The sequence below is a fragment of the Limulus polyphemus genome, unplaced genomic scaffold, assembly GCF_000517525.1.
Source record: "Limulus polyphemus unplaced genomic scaffold, Limulus_polyphemus-2.1.2 Scaffold621, whole genome shotgun sequence".
Lineage (NCBI taxonomy): Eukaryota > Metazoa > Arthropoda > Merostomata > Xiphosura > Limulidae > Limulus > Limulus polyphemus.
Genome location: NW_013666231.1, coordinates 92,113 through 112,460, shown reverse-complemented (window position 1 = coordinate 112,460; position 20,348 = coordinate 92,113). Strand labels below are relative to the sequence as shown.

The 20,348-nt window shown below is 33.1% G+C and overlaps 3 protein-coding genes across 3 annotated transcripts in view; 2 read left to right on the top strand and 1 right to left on the bottom strand.

Moving 5' to 3' along the window:
* The window catches only part of LOC106459517 (cordon-bleu protein-like 1), a 23,329-nt gene extending 18,085 nt beyond the window's left edge, over positions 1-5,244 (top strand). The window contains exons 4-5 of the mRNA XM_022386020.1: positions 2,147-2,372; positions 5,207-5,244. Of these exons, the coding sequence (XP_022241728.1) occupies positions 2,147-2,372; positions 5,207-5,244 (264 nt within the window). The remainder of the gene's footprint in view (positions 1-2,146; positions 2,373-5,206) is intronic.
* A 1,107-nt stretch (positions 5,245-6,351) lies between these two features.
* Positions 6,352-19,122, top strand: LOC111085795. The gene is made up of 5 exons (XM_022386022.1): positions 6,352-6,897; positions 8,140-8,913; positions 12,057-12,194; positions 12,654-15,070; positions 16,575-19,122. Exons 1-5 carry the CDS (start codon positions 6,591-6,593, stop codon positions 16,632-16,634), a joined length of 3,696 nt encoding a protein of 1,231 aa, XP_022241730.1. The 5' UTR covers positions 6,352-6,590; the 3' UTR covers positions 16,635-19,122.
* A 734-nt stretch (positions 19,123-19,856) lies between these two features.
* The window catches only part of LOC106459515 (nucleolar MIF4G domain-containing protein 1-like), a 57,091-nt gene continuing 56,599 nt past the window's right edge, over positions 19,857-20,348 (bottom strand). Inside the window, exon 16 of the mRNA XM_022386024.1 lies at positions 19,857-20,099. The gene's annotated coding sequence lies outside the window, so the exon portion shown is untranslated. The remainder of the gene's footprint in view (positions 20,100-20,348) is intronic.

Genomic DNA, 20,348 nt, shown 5'->3' with positions numbered 1-20,348 from the left:
ACACACACACACACACATATATATATATATATATATATGTGTGTGTGTGTGTGTGTGTATCATAAAAATTTCATTTGCACATTGCAATTATTTTTAAGACTTTTTTCATAAACTTATCATTTGCTAGCTTTGTATATACTATAGTAGGCGCTCATGTTCAGAAACTGTCACAAATTGAATTAAATTGTGGCTACACAATCTTGTATAGAAAAACAATAACTTAGGGTTACTTTTTTTCACTCTTGGTCACTTTCGTCTTCATACGTGCACAATAAACCCGCTATCATATAAATGTTATTAACTCCTAATCTCTGTAGCTATAATTATTCACAGAAATACAAATGTTACTTCATTGTTAATGTCCGCACAAAACTTTCACTGTCATACACTGACTGGTCACTTTATTTTCGTCCTCTATACGTATCTATAAAACACTCCATTTATTTACATATATGCAAAATAGATGACCCTGCAATGTGGTAGGTGATCGCTTGAACTCTATAAATGCAGAGATGAAGTAATACTATGATTTTTATCTTGGTCTGTATGGCATCTGGTAATAGCAAAAATATCTCTAACTTTATAAGGCGCATGATAGTCAGCAGGAGCATCATTATTAAAGACCGTTTCTTTGTGTGGCTTGTTCAAAGACACCTGTCATCAGGCTCTACGAAGATTTATAATCGAAGACGAATACGACTGTCACTATGAAAAACTGTAGCTGTTAAGTGCTGGTGATGGATAGAGGGAAATATGGGTTGAACAGATTCATAGAGTTTTACTGTTGTCAGTCTTTATATTAATTGATTGGTTTCTTCAACAGCGGTGTGGATTCGACTATTTTCATCTGTACCATGTTATATGGCAACTTAAAGCATAAGTATCAACACCACTTATCTCAAATGTAAACCGGACAACTATAATGATATTTAAAGTGAACCCTTTGAACATTGAATGACTATGGGCATGTAATGTGGTTTGATGAGTTTGGTTTCACCATTTTCTGAACCTGATGTTGACGCAAAAATAAAGGGAAAATCACATGAGGCACTTGACCTTGCTTGTGTTTTTCAGAAAGTGTGCTGCAATGAAAGTGGTGCAAAGGTGTGGGATTTGGTCCTTTTATTCTTTTGAGAGAGAGAGAGAATGAATAACACATCCAAAATATACCTGAAACGTTGTTGCCAATTCTGTGTACCCTACAATTTTGCTTGTTTAACTGGAATAAATCTTCAATAAATCTTCTAAGACGATAATGTAAAAACCCTTCGAGCTTATACTTCGCAACATTGAATCGAAAAGTGAGACAGTGACTTCAGTCATCTTCGTCGACAAACACAATCATCGGACCTCAGTCCGATTGAGCATTTTTGAAATAGATTTGAATGTTGCAGTTGCTGTCATAATTTTTTTTGAACCGATTGCAGACCATGATTCTCTACAAATAACTTACAATTGACTCATGAAGTCTGCGGTCATTGAGTATGCTACTGTTGTGACAAAAAGTAGTCCAACCCGATATGAGACGGGAGGGGGTTCTATAAACTGTTCAGTCAATGTATACTTTTTGCGTGTTCTCGGTTATTACAGTTATTGCCCGCACAAAATTATTACGTCATTGTCACACTTTGTAAATGGCGTTGTTATATAGTCAGTGTTAGACTCAAACGGTATACAGTAGTGTGTTGTCTGTCAGTCAGTCTAAATATACTAAAATGAATTCGCATGAGGGGCGCTTAACGTTGCAATTTGTACTGTCGTGACCTCAGTAAAACGTGCCATGAATCACAAGAAGAATTATGCACTCTGTAAGCTACATCAAAGCATGACATATGAACTTGAAAAGCAAGAAATAAAAATATTTTTTACTTTTGATTTTGGTTTTATTTACTCTTGAAACAGAACTCTTTCGGGGACCCTGCGGAAGTACATCTAGTATAGTCGGTATGAGATTCAAACGGTTACGTCACTGTCACACGGAAATTCGAGTTGTTATATAGTCAACATAAAGTTCGAATGGTTATGTGATTGTTGAAAATTCCCATTCGCTGAGTTTTACTGGTATTCATAAACCCTTCACAGTGATATTTATGTTGATTGGTTTAGAGAAAAATGTCAACACTTTATTACCAATTGATTTATACAGCAAACCTTCCGACTGCAAATTAGGCTACCCCACAACCAGCTAATAGCATATCGATTCAGCCTCAAGGAAACGTTGGGTGAGGTGAAACAAAAAGTTTGTAAAGAGAAAAATCTAGACCCGTCGATGTATCACCTGGTCCATCCAAACCATCAAGACAAAATCCTGGATGCCAACATGACTTTTGAGGAATACAACTGTAAAGAAATTTCACTTCTATCAGCAAAAAGTAAGCCTGTAACGTTTATTAATATGAAAATGCTTGCATAATTTAAAGTAAGATAATATATTTTATGAATTAAATTGCTGTTTATATTTCCATATTAATACGCAGAAGATTCTTCAGTCAAACTACATTAAAGTTATTGGAGCTCTAAGTTTATCATACAATGTGAAGCCTTTAAAGCCACGGAAATTCGATTGTTAACTTACCAGTTGTACACATGTAAGGTTCAATGGAGTTAATAACTTGTTCAATTAATTATGAATGTAATGAGATCCGTAATGTGATAAAATTCATGCGATGTGTGTGTGTGTGTGTGTGTGTAGCGAACAAAATTGATCTATTTGTGTGTTGTGATTTTTTTTAAGCAGAGAGAAATTTTAGAGGAAAGTGTCGAAAAATTTTTACCCAACAGTGCATATACCTTTGAATTCCCTACAATATTAAAAACAACAATTTAAAGTACCTTTCTTTTCACAATTTAGATAAACTTGTCAAGCATCTAACCTATATAAAAGAGGAGGAGTCATAAAAGACAAAATGCATTTATCGGATAGAATAGTTCGATTACTATCTGCCCATTACGATTTTAGTGACGGGGGTGAAAGGGAGCCGTGAGGGGGTGGGTGCCATGAAACCTTATAAGTGTAGTGAGTGTTGTTATATTAAGCATAAAGTAAAGACGTAGTGTGGGACGAACTAGCCTAGAGCCAAGTGCATAAAATATATCATGAAAATAAAAATATCCATTCAATTTTAAACTTAAATCGTTTCTGAATTAAGCTATTTTCCGTTATATCACCAACCTTTTGAATACAAAACAAACCTCTTTAATCAACGGAGACTCTAAACTGAGAAATCAACAAATATTTTTCCAGTCTTGTTGTATATTACATTTCATTTTATACTTTCAGTACATAGACTAACAACAATATTAGGAACGTAGTGTTACCAAAACGCACTGGCTTTTATATATATATTAGAAGTTGTTAATCTAACTGATTTTTACCAATATTACTCTATGAATATGTCACGAATTTATTTCATATATAATCTTAATTTTGATTGGCTCACAAAGGAATTTACCGACGTTTGACTGCCTCTTTGTTGGCCCAGCTTTATTTCACAGAATCTATTTATTTCAGTTAGCTATGAAATGTAAGGTTAGGGTATACTACTTAGTATTTGCTCCATCATTTTTGACGTGATATACGCTAGTTTTATTATAATTATCCAACGATCAACATCAATTCTACCGATATATTTTTTTTAACTGTAGATATTTAAATTATTTCTTTAAACATAATGCGCGAAAATAAGCTTTGAAATTTTGATATTTAACACATATGTGGATTTGGTATGGAGTTAGTCAAACACACTCAACTCGTATAGTTACAAATTATCAGTATGGATAAGTGTAAAACGTATGTATTATTTACACATTACACCACAAGAGAAATACAGTATAGGACAACTGCAATATGCAACGTTAAAAACAACAACGCTGTGTCACAACTCGCTTCACAACGTACTTTTTATAGTAATATAAGATGTGAGGGTTATATTAGTTATATGAATATTCTAAATATATGAACGTTAAATTTACAATCACAATTGTTAATCAGTTGTCGTACACCAACAAGTAGAAAGTGGCTAATTAGTTTATAATTAGACAACTGTTATTCTATCGATGAATTTTGTTCATTTCATCAAGTTTAAAGTTTCAACTGTTTAAACGTTGTGAGAGATTAACTAAACAGTTTCAATTGCGTCCGAGCTCTTAAACTTGCAACGTAAAACTTCTGCTTTAAATATTGTAAACATTAGCCTAAACAGTTTAAACGAGTCTGTTTGGATTTTGTTTTTTATTTAGTAAACACGAGTCTTATTTTAGATAGAAAAATGTCATAACAATTAAAAAAATCCGGTTTCAAACATGCTAACACGAATTAATCAGCTCCCAATAAATCTTTTACTTTGTCAAGTTCTCACATTATCTTGTTTACTGGTGGTTTAGGGAAATCCACAATTGAAAAGAATTCTGTTTGAACCAATTTCGCAAAAATTATTTTTGGAGATCGGTTCTCAATCGAAGTGACATTAAGATGATAAGTGTAAACTAATTATTAAACTTGTTAAAAAGATCCAAATTTCTTTCCATTTTTTCACATTGAAATAATTAATGAAATAATAATTAATTGTTACTGAACTATCAAGGTTTTCAGTTCCAGTTACCATAATTTTGTAATAATTATTTAAAGGGCGGTGATTTGGAGTCATACAAATGTAGAAATATAGCGTAATTTATTGTTACTGTTAGGTTCTTTTAACAACTACCTTTCATATCAAAATATAAGGAGTGACTCCTTTCCCACAACTGGCTGCGGATAGTGAAAGGTAGGAGTTGAGACGTTGTGAGCCAAGCCCTAACTCCTAACATTTAATTTGATCTTCCTTAACGGGTACCTTGTTTGGCATTTGCATTTAACTCGTGTCTAATAGAAAGAATATTCCCAACGCTTTTGGGTGCTAAGACCACAGACATTTTCTATTATGAGTTAATGAATAATGAGGACTGGCAATGGATAAATTTCCCTTTTATTGTGGTTTATAATTTCAAAAAACAACAAAAAACATGCATTGATTGCAAGAGAAAGTTTTCTTTTCCTAGAAATCGTCAAATTCAATATCCACTAAGTGTGACTCCAACAAAAAAATATACATAAATTATCCATTTTGAGAATCGCATACAATACCGTTCATTTAAGTGGCCATGAAGTTTTCACTATAATAACTTTATAGTAATATTTTACAAAGAATAACTGAGGTATGTTTCTCAGGTATTGACGCCAACTCGTCACAAGTAATAACTTTATAGTAATATTTTACAAAGAATAACTGAGGTATGTTTCTCAGGTATTGACGCCAACTCGTCACAAGTAGAAATTATTCCGTATAAGTCTCATAATCAACAGGAAAAGAAAAACCCAGGTTATCAACAGAAACAAGGAGAATCGGTAAATCTATACTACATGTTGTCATCTTTCCTTTTTGCTTTATGCGTGTCTAGCAAATTTCTTTGTCATTTTACGCTTTTCGTGTTCTTATGGATCTTTGTTAACATTATTTTTCTTCTATTAACTGTTATCCATCTTTTCACAAATGACCTAAGTAACTCCTCGGTGTTTGTTTTCTACACATTTTTTTTCTTAAAACCTTTGAAAAGATATTACTGGTGAACCATATATTAGTCAACAGTGAGCTTTACATATAATTTGAAGGTCAGATGGCCCTCAAATTACTGACTTCTTTTTATATTGTTCATAGTATGTAATTTTACGTTTCTCTTGTTATAATTGTTGGTGTAAAAAAATGACCAAATAGTTAGATGAAATCACTCATTCCCTACGTATTTTACAAAGGAAATGAATAGTTTTACCTAATATATTGTTAGTGACCCTGTAACCAACAAATCAATTTAATTTGGTGCAGAAATAGTTTAGAAAAAGTGTTTTAAAGAGCTGATAGTGTTCTGGATTCTATCGTTAAATCTACAGGAGAAAAAAAAGTTTAACCTATAGCAAGTTACAATTTAATTTTTCTTCTTTCAGTTCAAAATTGTAATACTCTTTGTTGCATTTAGTGATGCTTGCTTTTATATTTTCAGAGCATATGTATCTCAAGCAATGGCAGTCAAGACAATCAGAAGCCTGCTAGTCATGCAGTTAAGCCTCCTTTGAGGTCCAGGTTCGGAAAAGGGCCAGCACCGCCACCCCCTATGCAAAAGGAAAACAAGCGTGAAATAAATTCTTTTACTAGAAATATTTCAAAACCAGATCAACATGACATAGAAAGTGGCTCCCATTCTCGCCACAGCTCCGACTCCAGTGGATACCATGAAGCCTCGGTTTATAGCGAGCCTTCTAATGGTATTACCACTGGTAATAAAAGTGAACATTCTCCTAATCATGATAATTTCTTAAAAGAAAAAACCTCTACACCAAAGAAAAAAATGTCGAGTCTTCCTTAGCAAAGCCTACCTCTCCTATACTGTCACTAAATAAAAAACGAAAGGCCCCGCCTCCTCCAACCACCCAAGTTGCAGGTAAGAAAACCTTTGAGCTTGCACAAGAAGTAGAAATTAGAAATTCTCACTCTTCTACTCTTACAAAAGTGTCCGAATCTCACAACTCAAAAACGGGAAGATCCACAGAACCGATTAACATGTCGCAAACTGACGAATATATGGCCTCGCAGGTTCATGAATCATCTGATCATCAAAAATTATGTTCTGGGAGAACAGAGGCTTCTTTTTCTAATCAAGAAAACAACGATAATGAGCTTTACACTTCCAATTCCAACATCCTCTGTAGCATTCCAGATAAAGACCATGAATCCCTGAGATCTTTCTCACCACCCCTTGAAGACGAAAACCCTTACCCTGACGAGACTTACTCTTTGTCAGACATTGACAAAGACGAGGTGGGTCGTGAGGACTCTGACAAGTATTCCGTGTCAGACATCGATGAAGGTGAGTCACCACTAGACATTTTTCCTGAACGATTAGAACAAATGTTCTATCAATACCTTGAGGTCTATTTGTAGAAAGAATGTCTAAAAACAATTACATTCGCCAGAGTCATTATAACTTTTAACGTTTCTAAATCAAACTGGTCAGCATTTAATCATTAATAACTGTGCTCCCCCACCCCCCAACTCTTGTTTCACGTCTGTAGAAAACATCATCAGCTGGTCTTTTGTATTCCTCAAATTTAAAAATAATCTAATTAGAATCGGCTTCTATCATGAAGTGACAAGACTAAGAAAAATCTATTTTAGAAGTTCAATTTCTTACTGATTTGTTTTATTCAAAATTTACTTACTTAGACTTATCAAAACTTTAAATTTCGGAGAACAAATCCGAACAATATTCTTGAATAACTCGTGAATTGTTTATAGAGACATAATGAACTATGTTCCCACCAAATATATCAAAGAAGATAATTTCCTATTAAAAAAAATTCCTTTTTACAATTTCTATATATTATTGCTGGAGGTTTCGGAGTTTTGTATGTCTAAGTTATGTCACTCAGTGGTGTAAAACCGAAAACGTAAATATATTTCGTGCTTTAAAATATATATACCAATTTATTCATATTTGTTCGATATGTTATTAATACGACGATAGGAATGAAAAAGTAGTTGCAGAGTAGATTAAGAAATATAATTATGTGCATCAAAGTAACTTATACAAAAAATATTTATCGGGAATGGTTTTAATTCATTTTCAACTATCATCGAATTCTTCCTTTTCATATTAACAAAACGAAAAATATATTTTATTCCGAGTGTGGTGGGAATCATATGAGATTATGTAAGATAAGTTCAATTGAAAACGTGTGCAAAATGTGTCACGTCTTAATTAATATATTATGTATATCATTAGATTAATCATTTTATTTGATTTGCTATCATATGCATTTATATGTGTTATTTCCCTTTTGGTACGTACAGTTGTACATCAGTTTGATTTTATTATCAAACCATCATGTATTATGTTTTCACATACGAATCTGTCTGTAAACACAAGTGACCTTGTCTTACCAACAAACAGAATACGTCATTCCTGCTCTCATCTGTTATGTTTTCTTTTAAGAAAGATACGAAGTCTTTGCCCTAAACTGTGAACTGTAAATGAATAATATACTTTCTTGTTTGATAAAAGATGAACTAATATTGCTGTTAATCTGTGAATATTGCTTTTCCTATATAGAACTTGTAGAAACAATAGTGACTAGTGTAAATCCTCTCCGGCCTTCAGATTCAGATTACACCAGCAATTTACGTGTTCAAAACTCGCCACTAGAGAGAGCTAGCGACGATGAGTTGGAAACTGTTAGTACAAATAAGTCGAATGGAATTACCAACTCCGAGTTTAAACACACGGAAAACTTCGAAGACGTCTGTCTGGAAACCCTTAACATAAACTTAATGGATCATAAAATCAACATACTAGATTACTCTGGTGACAATGAAACCTCTGTTGATGAATATAACGAGAAAGGGAACCCAGTGGATACATTCCGTCAGACAGCTCTTTCAGCATACAATGATGATGATGATTCAGAAATTTTACTAGTTAACAATAAATTTACTTCAATGAAAAATACCAAAGAAAATACCATCTCGGTAAACGAGATGACTGAATATGTTAACTCTTTATACAACTTTACTTCTCTTGAAGAAACTCCGAGTGAAGAAGAATTCATAGCAGAAATCCTAGACCCCCCGGAAGAGTTTTCTAACCAAGCTGTGGTGCCTGCTGAGACAAGAGGCTTAGCGACAGAATATGATGACGACCTAGAAACCCCTCCACCTCTGCCTTCAACGAAACCTCCTTTGAGACCTTTACCGCCTAAAACATACTCCTCCCCCATATCAAGAAGAACACTTCCTGTGCCTCTTCCTCGACAACGTCCTCCGTCACCGTTACCACGAAAGAACGTATTACATGGGACTACTACTACTTCTTCTTCTACTAACAAAGGTTTATCAACTTTACTAACCTTTCTTTACTTTAAACCTACTAACCTACTTAATACTATCGACTTGCTAGTTTATTATAATCTCGCACATCATAGGTCATAAATCTCATCCTACTTTCAGCTAACACTATTAACTTTAGAACTACTAATTTGGATCCATCAGCTTTTTATGCACTACGCACCAAATTGCTCGCTGAGCCACAAAAAATACCACCAACATTAGAGTTAATTCCATTCATTACTGTTGTGATTCCGTATTTATTTTATATAGAAAATGAAAGGTTTCATCCAAGTTTTGGCCAGTTCTTTAAGTCAAATGTTGTAAAAGACGAAAATAAAATTACTGAATTCGATAGCGTGTAGTGAACGATGCGACAATAAGTCGATAGCTTGAGGGTTAATTATTTCTATATCAAAATTGCATCTAATCAAGTCAGCGATATATCCAATGTAAAAATTTGAGTGATTAACATGCATAATGCCCTCCAGTGGCACAGCGGTATGTCTGCGGACTTACAGCGCTAGAATCCGGGTTTCGATACCCGTGGTGGGCAGAGCACAGATAGCCCATTGTGTAGCTTTGTGCTTAATTACAAACAAACAAATAAAAACATGCATAATTATTACAATTTCAAACCAACTCGCATAGGTATAATATTTTGTTTGACATAAATTATTTTTAAAACTGGCTCGGCATGGCCAGGTGGTTAGGACGCTCGACTCGCAATCTGCGGGCCGCGGGTTCGCATCCCTGTTCCACCAAACGTGCTCGCCCTTTCAGCCGTTGGGGCGTTATAATGTGACGGTCAATCCCACTATTCGTTGGTAAAAGAATAGCCCAAGAGTTGGCGGTGGGTGGTGATGACTAGCTGCCTTCCCTCTAGTCTTACACTGCTAAATTAGGGACGGCTAGCGCAGATAGCCCTCGCGTAGCTTTGCGCGAAATACAAAACAAACAATTTTTAAAACTAACGTTTCTGTATGTTCCTTTGATACAATCTTTTTAACGAGTTTATGGTTTATAATGTTCACATTTTATTTCGTTAGTTTTTCTTTTAATGCACCTAAATGTTTAGATTTCTCTGCTTTTCTTGTTCTTTTGGTGCAAGTCTAAAATCCTAACTTACTTTAGCTTTGTTGTTATATTTACGCGTAAAGAAGGTCCGTGGTTTATCACCCACGAGCAGGGTTACTATAAAATATTCCTCATGGACCCGTATCTCACTCGCGACTCTAACTACAATGTAACTGCAGTATTTCTAACAAGATTTCCACTTACTGTTTTCGTTATCCAAGAGACGTTAAATTATTACTTTAAGGGGAGAGTGACTGAGCTTGTACGAAACAGTAAGCCTCACGGTTAATAAGTAAAATACATAAAAAATTCCACAGATCGAGAGAGGCTTAAAGTGCTTGTTAATAAAATTTTTCTTAGACTTGTATAAAATCGTAAATAAATACAATTAAAAACAACCTTTTCAGTTTACGCAGTGACAATAATAAAAATATTTTAGTTGTGTTCAAATACACGTTTCGATGCTTCAACCCTCTTGAAGCGCAGAAACATGTACAATGGTCTCAAATAAAATGATTATTATTGCGAAAGCCAAAACAAGTTGTTTATCGTTGTATTTATTTTTGCTTTTCAGGTTACCATTTTGAAATATGATATACTGTAATTGTAAGCTATGGCATACATACTGCTGCAGTTATAAATAAGAAAGAAGCCAATCTTTAGTGTGTAGTAGAACGTATCAAAGCTTACAAATGTAATAAGTGACATTATACTGTAGTTTCCTAATTGTAAGTTTAGACGAATCTTTGGCATTTGTATCAATGATATGTACAAAATGACTCGGTGATAATTTAACAATTTATTGTTATCTAATGAGGTCATGTTCTTATTAATTTTTCTACATATACGTACATAGCTAAGCATCATGCAAGTATAGCTTATGATATCTTATGGTACAAAACTGATTTGCTGTTTAACTGTTCTTGTAATAAAAATACTTCATTGTTGCAAATCACTAGAAATACGTAAACTTTCAGATTATATTCTAAATTGAGACTTGGGCCCTGCATGTTCTATTACAAAATTTAAGAACTTTGCATTCACCAACAATAGTAGGACTAAGGGACACAAATATAAATTTTGGCAAGGTAAGAGTCATCTTCAGCTAAGGCAGTTTTTTTTTCGAACAGGGTGTTTGGCCTCTGGAATGGGTTGTCTTCGGATGTTGTGGAGGTAGTAAATTTAAGTGAGTTTATGGGAAAGTTTGATAACTATATGAATGAACAGAGGCTGGATTTAAGATTATTTTATTTGATTATTTGATAGTTTTAGTTTTGTTTAGAGGATGGGACAGTCGAGATGGACCAATAGGTCCCTAAACATTATGTTATATTAGAATTCCTTAATGTCATGTAATGTGAACTGATAATGCTTTTTCTCCCACCTTTGACTTTAACTTAATCATTTAACTGTATCACAAAAATCGCTAAGTTTGTAGAATTGCTGTTGTTTGACACCCTCACCCCTGATAATGGATGTGCATGTTTAGCGGTCCGAAACACATAAGGTCAACTTGTTTATGTTTTTCGACATAGTACTTGTATTAAAAGTTGCATGGTATTTTAATTTTATTAATTTTTTCGAATTTCCAAGCTGGACTAAACGACTAGGTTAGAGATCCCTAGGATTTAAGTACAGCCGCCCCTAATTTTGAACTACCAGTCAAAGGTAGATCAGCCAGTTAGCAGTACCCATTTTTACTTGTTATATACGCGTGACATTTCATAATCAAACACCACACGTGTGCAGACTCAAATTACATGAGAATATAGTTGAAGCATAGTGATTCTATATTCTACGTACATAAGTGACATTTCATAATCAAACACCACACGTGTGCAGACTCAAATTACATGAGAATAGTGTTGAAGCATAGTGATATATATACACACAATATCATTTAAAAAGTAAAAAAACAACACAAACTTTCAAATCAATTCAATTATTAGAACACAGGCTAACAGATTTTCGTGTTTTTACTACTGTTATTGCAAAATGTTAATTGCATTATCAATTACGAACACCAAGTTTTCAGGCTAAAACAAGTCGTTATTATTATTATTTCTTCAGGTGTTCTGAGTGGGTCAAGTGACTTCAAAGGTCGAAGATCAAGTTTGTCTTCCCTTAATACAATTGATGATCTTGATCAAACTTTCCAATTAACAATCGCAGAAGCAGAGCGATTACTAGCAACAGAAGACCAAAGAGGTATAGGCAATTAGTTTATTATAATGAACCTCATATCACTGTACTATTTCACGTTTAAGTTCATTAAATCTAAAACACTTGAATTAAATTAACACGTTTATATATATATATAATACTCTTACAGATTTATTTTTCAAAAATATGGTAATTTTTTGTACATGAATTGAAAATGTCTAGTACATAAATGTATTAACACTAAATATAAAACTACTATTTTTCTGCTTGTTGAGGAAAAAGTTTTATGGAAATACGTGTGGAACTATTGTGATAATCTGAATGAAAAATAGTAAGTTAAACATGTAGCATTTGTTCAAAAACTTCAAACCAGAATTACAATTATTCACAATTCGCATCATATCATGAAATCTAGTTAAACTATTTTAGCATTGTATTTTGTAAATGAGTAAAACATTTCAAATTGTCTGACGCAAATCCATTGCTTGACCTTTATTCCCACAGAAAAATCAAAGGTGGATTCTGAATACAATGATTCGTATAAGAACATATTCGGTCCCTTTCCAGAATCAGATTTGGCGAACAGATCCGTTACACCCGATAAAAAGTCAAGTCAAAATATATATTGTGAATTAGAAGAAACACCCACTGATCTTTCCTGGAAACCTCCGATGCTTTTGAAAGAAAAATCCCTTAGGAAGGATCTTCATGATGAAATTTATTCCTCAAACCATGACAGCAACGTTTTGGCAAGAAGAAGCATTAGTTCTTCCTCAAGTGATGAGGATCCACCACCACCCCTGCCAACAAGCCCCCCACCCCCCTTATTGGATGATGAATCTGATGAAAGTCCTGATACCAACGTCTTAAATAAACAGGTAGTAGAAATGAATCAAATGTGTGAGTTGACCAAACCACGTGATTTAAGTGTTATCACAGCAGTTCGAAATTTAGGATTAGAAAACTTCACCATCAATTCTTACAAACAGGAAGAAAATGATATCTATTCTTCTGAACTGCGAAACATTACAAATCCGCAAAGAAAGCTCAAGACATATGAAGAACCTGTTAAACCTTATTCAGAGATCCCAGTATTAAATCGATATGAATCACTTTTTCGTAAAACGAGATTTTCTGAAGTAGATAAGGTACAGAAATCAAAATCTTTCCACTTCCAAAACATCGATTCAAACAATCTGACAAAACCTGATACAACTAAGTGTGTGAGAATTGGATCGTTTCAAGAAAGAAACAAATCGATCATTCCAGTTTCTCAGAGTGATAAACTTGTCTACGGTTTTGCAGGATCAGTTAGAGGTATCAGGGGTCAAGTACGAATGCGTTGTACAGAAATCATTGATCAGAATAATTCCCCTCCTTTGACTAGAAAGGCTACTTCTATGATGGACCTTAGCCAATCTGCAATAATTGAATCTGATGATGAGTCTAGCGATTATCAAAATACAGAGTTTTCAGAGGGATTAAGACGTACAAAATCACAGGTGGACATTTCTCAACCTTCCAGTGACAAAGAGTCAGAGTCTATCGACCAACTGAGACATGCAAGATCGGAGATTGATGTACTCAAAATTCCGATCAGTGAACAGGAGGAACTACAAGAAGAGTACAAGAAGCTTCAAAAGCAGTTATTTGTTTATCAGCAACAGCTTCTAGATAACCAGAAATTTTTACAAAATGAGAATATAATGCCAAAAGTACCTCTTTCAGATGTAAAAAAAACTCAGATGCTGATCGCAAAAGAATCCCTGGCATCTGACACAGAAGTTGGTAAATCGGAAACTTTACCAAAACGAAAACAATGGAGTACATGCTCTGCTGAGGAACCTCGTCCTTCAACTCTTGATCGTCAGTCACGGCCACAGCCGCACGTGAAGACGAGTACTTGGGATATAAGGAAAGAAGACTTTGAGCCTTCTGACATGGGAATTCAATCCAAAAGGGACAGAATAATTGACTTCTTTGTTAGGTCCAAGTCACCTAATTTTGGTGGGTTCCAGAATAACGTACCAGTGTTTGATAGTGAAAAAGATAAAATCTCTGTCACTAAATATCCAATGGGACCATATTCCACTAGAAATCTATCATCCGACAGACTTTCAAAGTTAGCGGTTGACAATGAGGTAAAAAACGTTAAAAAGGATATAGGAATTACTTTGAGGCCAATTTCCCAGCAATTCAATACTAATACTAAAAGACCTTTATACAAAGCAAATGAACAAGAAAATATCGCTGGGTGTTCTGCTCACCAAACTAACGTTAAAAGCATGATTAAAGAACCGAGTCTGTCAAAACAAAATAATCAACCTCAAACATATAATTATGTTGATGAATCCTCAAACGCTACAGTTGCAGACAGAATTCGAGCTATCCAGCCGAGCGTTATCAGTAGTACTCTAACACCACAACCTTACAAACTTAACTCTAATAACGCTTTTAGGCTTCCAAGAGTCAAAACATCTGGAGAGTCTGTGGTTAATGAATTCTCTCAAAACGATGAAATGAAAAAATTAGAAAGTAAAATTCCCCCTAGCATAATAAAACCAGCACTTGGGGACAACATCATTAAAAACAGTCAAGGAAATTTTCCAAACCAAATACACAATGCCTTTTCAAGTTCACGACAATTAATGGTGAGTCAACAGCAAGAAATCGAACCCATCCCTCAGTCGTTTTCGAGAGTTGTTGAAGACTTAAATGAAAACATTCCACCTGTGCCTCCACCACTTCCTCAAAAAAATTGTGGAATTTTGTCCACAAACGGTGCTCAAACTAATGGTTTTACTTCTCATAAAAACTTGAAGAAAACTAATGGACGAAAAACATCAAATCAAGATGGGGATGTTCGTGAACTACTGATGATGGAGATAAAACAGTTTGTTGGGAAAAACGCATTAAAAAAGGTGTGTTTTTGAAAATTATACTTTTTATACACCATTTTATTCCACAATATAATATTTTATAACCAATATTAGTTGTAAATATTGAATTTGTTAAGTAACAGTTTGAGTTTCGATCTTGAAGAAATATAACAAACCTTTGAATATGTTTTAAATTAAGTAACAACAATATTTAAACTTAAGATAGTTTCAGAAGGCTTTCGACAACGTACCCATCGCTTCGTTAGTGGTTTTCATCCGTCATGAATGCTATGTATGTTTATTATTTACCGTATTATTTCGCATAAACAAAATCTTTATGAACACAATGTTAGGGTGAAGAAGTATTCAATTTTAATTAATACAATAAGAAATTATTGTAACACAATGAAAACTCAAATATCATGTAGAAGAGGTTTATCTATAAAAATCGGAAAAATTGGAGTTCACAGAGTCACGCAGTACAATCAAAAATATTTTTTTAGTAAGATGTCGACACGAGATACACTTACTATAGGCTAATCCAATGTTTTTCATGATAGGAGCAGTTGTATTTTCCCTTCTTTTGATCACCTACTTCCAGAAACGTCGCTGGGCACTAGCCCATAGAGCATGTGCTCCTAATCTATCTCACGTAAACTTGTATTACATTGCAGTTATGTTTTAATTATTTTGAGTGGTAGCTCCTTCTTGGGGTCCAGGCCCCGATTTATTTTCGAAGCTAGCAATGTCCCTAGCGATTTCTATAATTTTTTCTTTTGATTTTTGTCATAACATACTGCACGATTTCATATCTTTGCTCTTTTTTTTTTTTAACAAAGTTGCCTTTTTTTTTAATTTCCTACACCTACCAATCTATCCTTCAATCGTGTTTTATGGGTCTCTGTGTGTCATAAATGGTAAACTGAATACGGCTGAATCTTGAAAGCTTTGTACTGTTTTGTTTCAAGATCAAAAACCTCTAAGTAAAAAAATGGTGATTTTTTTTAATCACAGGATGGTCTCACCAAATAGAATAAAAGTCGTCAAAATGCATAGGTAGAAAAACTCATAACCAAACAAATCTGATACATTAAAAAATGTGCTTGAAACTTGAATTAGACTTGTAAATTACGTTAAGAAATTCTGTGCTAAACCTACATGTTAAAATCATACTATCATCAGAGTTCAAACAGTATCATCAGAAACCAAATCGAGATGGAAAACTCAAATTAGTTTCCTTTATTATTATTATTTTTTTTGTATTTTGTCAGTATCTAGTGTGGCTAGTATAGTTTTGATGCTTAAAACAGTTACAGGTGTCAAAGCTCTTACTCTTTATCAAAATATACTATAATTGTAAATATAAATCAATAAACCTATAAATAACTAAGTAATTTCCCTGCATGAATGTTGTAATTTAGATACAAAAAAGTTTATAGATGAAAATGGCATTGAGTTTTTGATATTGCAAACTCGATAAAGTGTATTTATTTCTATATTATTTTATAAAAATAATTATCATATGAAAACATGTCTCCACCAACAGGTTCCATCCCGGGAAACTAACTGGCACATGCGAGTGTTTGGTCCAACTTCAACAGCCTAAAGAATCACGTGGATCATGAGCAAATATTGGATGGTGTTGGGTTTAAGTTACAGGCTGAGAGCCCTGATGTAATGCTTTCATAAACAAAAGATCTAGCACGATCAAACACAACTGAATAAATAACTGGCAATTTCGAGTGGAAGAAATAGTATTAAATAGAGCACTACAAAACAGATATTCTGTACTTAGAGAAACATGAAACTGCAAAGTGTTTGTTTTTGAGTTGTATTGTCGGTGAAACGTGGCTTTCTACAGTTCATAGTTTTTCAAATACTTTGTTTTTATTTAAGGTTTGGTACAATATACTACTACAACTGAAGTAGGGGCATCAAGAGGCTTTTTAGTAAGGATCTGTGTTATTGTTTGAAACATATCACCATTTTATTGAGTTTTTAATACATTAATAGTTCAAGCACACACACACACTAACTTTAAAATGGAACAATTTTCTAAACACGACTTTATTAGTACGAAACCTATTTCATTTTGTTCTTATTAAGATACAGAATAACATATATATGTTTTACAACTAACCTTTCTTCTAAAACTAACATAACAAAGCATATTTGTTTTCAGATATAGTTGTATATTCCCAAAAGTGAGACACACCAGTATTAATGGAACATTAAGCAAGGTAGACGTAGTAGGATTGAGAACTTTAATGGACTGCATCTGCCTGTTCTCAAACCAACACACCAGTATTAAGTTTGGTTAAGAGGCAAAGATTCACAGATTTACACTGTTTCATGTGTTCAAAATAAGATGAATGTAAAGAAATTAAATGGGTAACAATGTTATTGTTTGTACCATTCATTATTTTAGCCAGTTTCAGCTTACACATGAGACAAAATGTTAAAGGTTTTCTACTTAAATCAGTTAATTACATTTGTACAGATGTATTTGTTAAAATGTTAATATTGATCATGTACAGCTGAAGCCTTCAATGTTAAGTACGAAAGTATTTTTATTAGCAATTTGCAGCTTAAACTTAATTGCAGTTGTTCGTCTAAAAGGTGTAGCTATGAGACAACAGCTACGATTACATCAATCTCATTCATAAAGGTTCAGTGTCAGTATTAATGTAACATATAAGATAATGTACTAGGTGGGTCAACTCAACATACATAACATATTGTCTTTCAGAAAATTGCATCCATATACAATAAAGCAACTGATGTTACATCACAGAATTATGTTTTCATGTAGTTTTGAATAGTTTGACGTTGGAAACCAAGTAAACTGACAAGTCTTATCTAAGCTATCAACACAGGATAACCAGAATTTTAATAATTATTTTAATGATTCAATGTAGTTTTTTAAATAGAAAACAATGGTCCATAAAGACTACAAACATATTCAGGCAAAACTAAAAGTGATACTAAATATTTTAGATAAACATGTCAGGTAGATGCAGAAAAAACTACTTTACATTTTTAAAATTAATACTCAGGAAGTCAGTATTGTTAGTTAGTATGACAAAGACACAAATTATTATGAATTTATAAACAATTTACAATAAGACAAAACATCTAGTGTCACTTATAAGTCAAGAGTCCTTTTGAAATGAGGTACACACAAGTGTTCTGCTCTATTTTGTGGTATCAGTATTACACGATTCAAAAATATTTTTTTCAGTATTTTCTATATTTATCAAACAATAGCCATTGCTATTTCTTATCAGTGACTCTGATACTAAAAGAAAAGTTGAGATGGCTTGATGTTTGAAATTCTTATTCTAATGTGTTTTAATAAAAATTGCAAATATGTGGTGATCACATATTTACATATCATACAAAATAAAACAAGGAAAATGGAAAAAAATCTGTAATATTTTTTTTAGGAATTGTGGTTACTTCCAATCACAAAGTAGATGAATATCCAAAAACTTTAAAAGCTACACGTACTTGAATTAGTGAAAGGTTTAGGAAAGGAAAAACATTAAAAGACCTTCTGAACTGTTTAAATTTGGACAGATAACCATATTGACTGTACAACCTTGGTTAACATTAGATCTACTATACTAGATGAAAATAAAGTGTAGATAAAACTGTAAGCAACTGTTAAACATTTTTGTAGATTGACAGTAACTGTTATTTTAAAATCCTACCACATTAGTGCAATAATACATTGCAAATTCAATACACATTATACATGTCCCAGAAGTCTGAACCCATAGGGAAAGTAGACATTATATTCTTAAAGTTAAATAAATATTTCTAATGTCAGTTGTACATATTTCAGGAAAATAAAATACCCAGAACTGTTAACCAAGAACTGAAATGTGTATGGCTAACAGTGATGATTAAATAACTGATTTTTCTTTTCTCTTTCCTAGGTACTATGTCGCATGTATATCAAAAGTAATGAAAGATATTATTATGTTATTAGTGTATCTTGCAGTTTTGTTTTAACACAATGAATCCTGTAAATTTTACTTGGAGTTAAAGAAAAATAAAACTGTTAAATCAAAGACATTTTTGGACTGTAATAGCATTATAGTTTACTCTGATTATTCTTAAATTAACATGTAACATTTCACTGTCTACAAACTGGGATTTCAGTTTGTGCCTAAAATGTTTTTCCAGTGTTATGAGAAGAATTAATCTGAGAATACTTGGTAATTTATTCAAACTAGACGATTTTGTTTTCAATCAGAACTACAAATTCATAATTGCAGGAATTTGTGTATTAATAGTCGGGAGGTTAGAAATGACTTTTTTTTTTTCTTTTACAAGCACAGAATTAAAATAATGTGCACCATTAACAACAAAATATCAAAATCAGTGTAATTATTTTTTATATATACATCCTTAAACCAGATTCATTAAAATAGCAGTCAATTACTTACCATATAATTTCAAGATCACTGGCTGGTTTTGGTCAGCTTACAATATAAGTTTCTTTTTCTCCTATTCTATATATATTCACAATTAGGAAAAGGCCTAAACACAAACTTTGAAATTTATTACTGATAAAACTAAATACATAAAATGTTTGTTTTTTTTTATTATATCTAACACAGGAAAATTTATATTTGAGTGAAATATTGATTTACAATTAACTTTTAGAAATTATAATTAATGGAACTAGCATTTTATTAATAACCATTATTTCAACTTCGTGTATGAAAAAAAATCAAACTATCCAACATGTTATTTAACAAAACTGGTCTGGAAAATAAATTTGCTGAAAAATGAGTTTTCAAAACTTTTCTGTTTTACATATCATACAAAATAAAACAAGGAAAATGGAAAAAAATCTGTAATATTTTTTTTAGGAATTGTGGTTACTTCCAATCACAAAGTAGATGAATATCCAAAAACTTTAAAAGCTACACTCAAATAAGTTGGTAGGAGGACTATTCATTAGTACGTCTTCCCTAGTAGATGATGTCTCCAAGTTTTCTGTTGATATTTCATTTGGCAAGGGACGATCTGTTACGTCGCTGGGTAGAAAATCATCAACCTGAAAAAATGTGACGTTCAAAAGGATATATGCCAGAAACTTGAAAACCTTTCTTGATATTTTCTGGAGTAAGCGCTCGTGTAAGGCTTTGATTAACTAAGGTTGGTATGTCATAAATGTACGCGTGGGAAAATAAACATACAATGAACACTGTTTCCTAATGCATTGACTGCAGTAAGAATTGTCACTAGTGTACCTCTTTCACCTGAGTTTATCGAACCACTTGCTTTTTTTTGATGAACTGTAGGG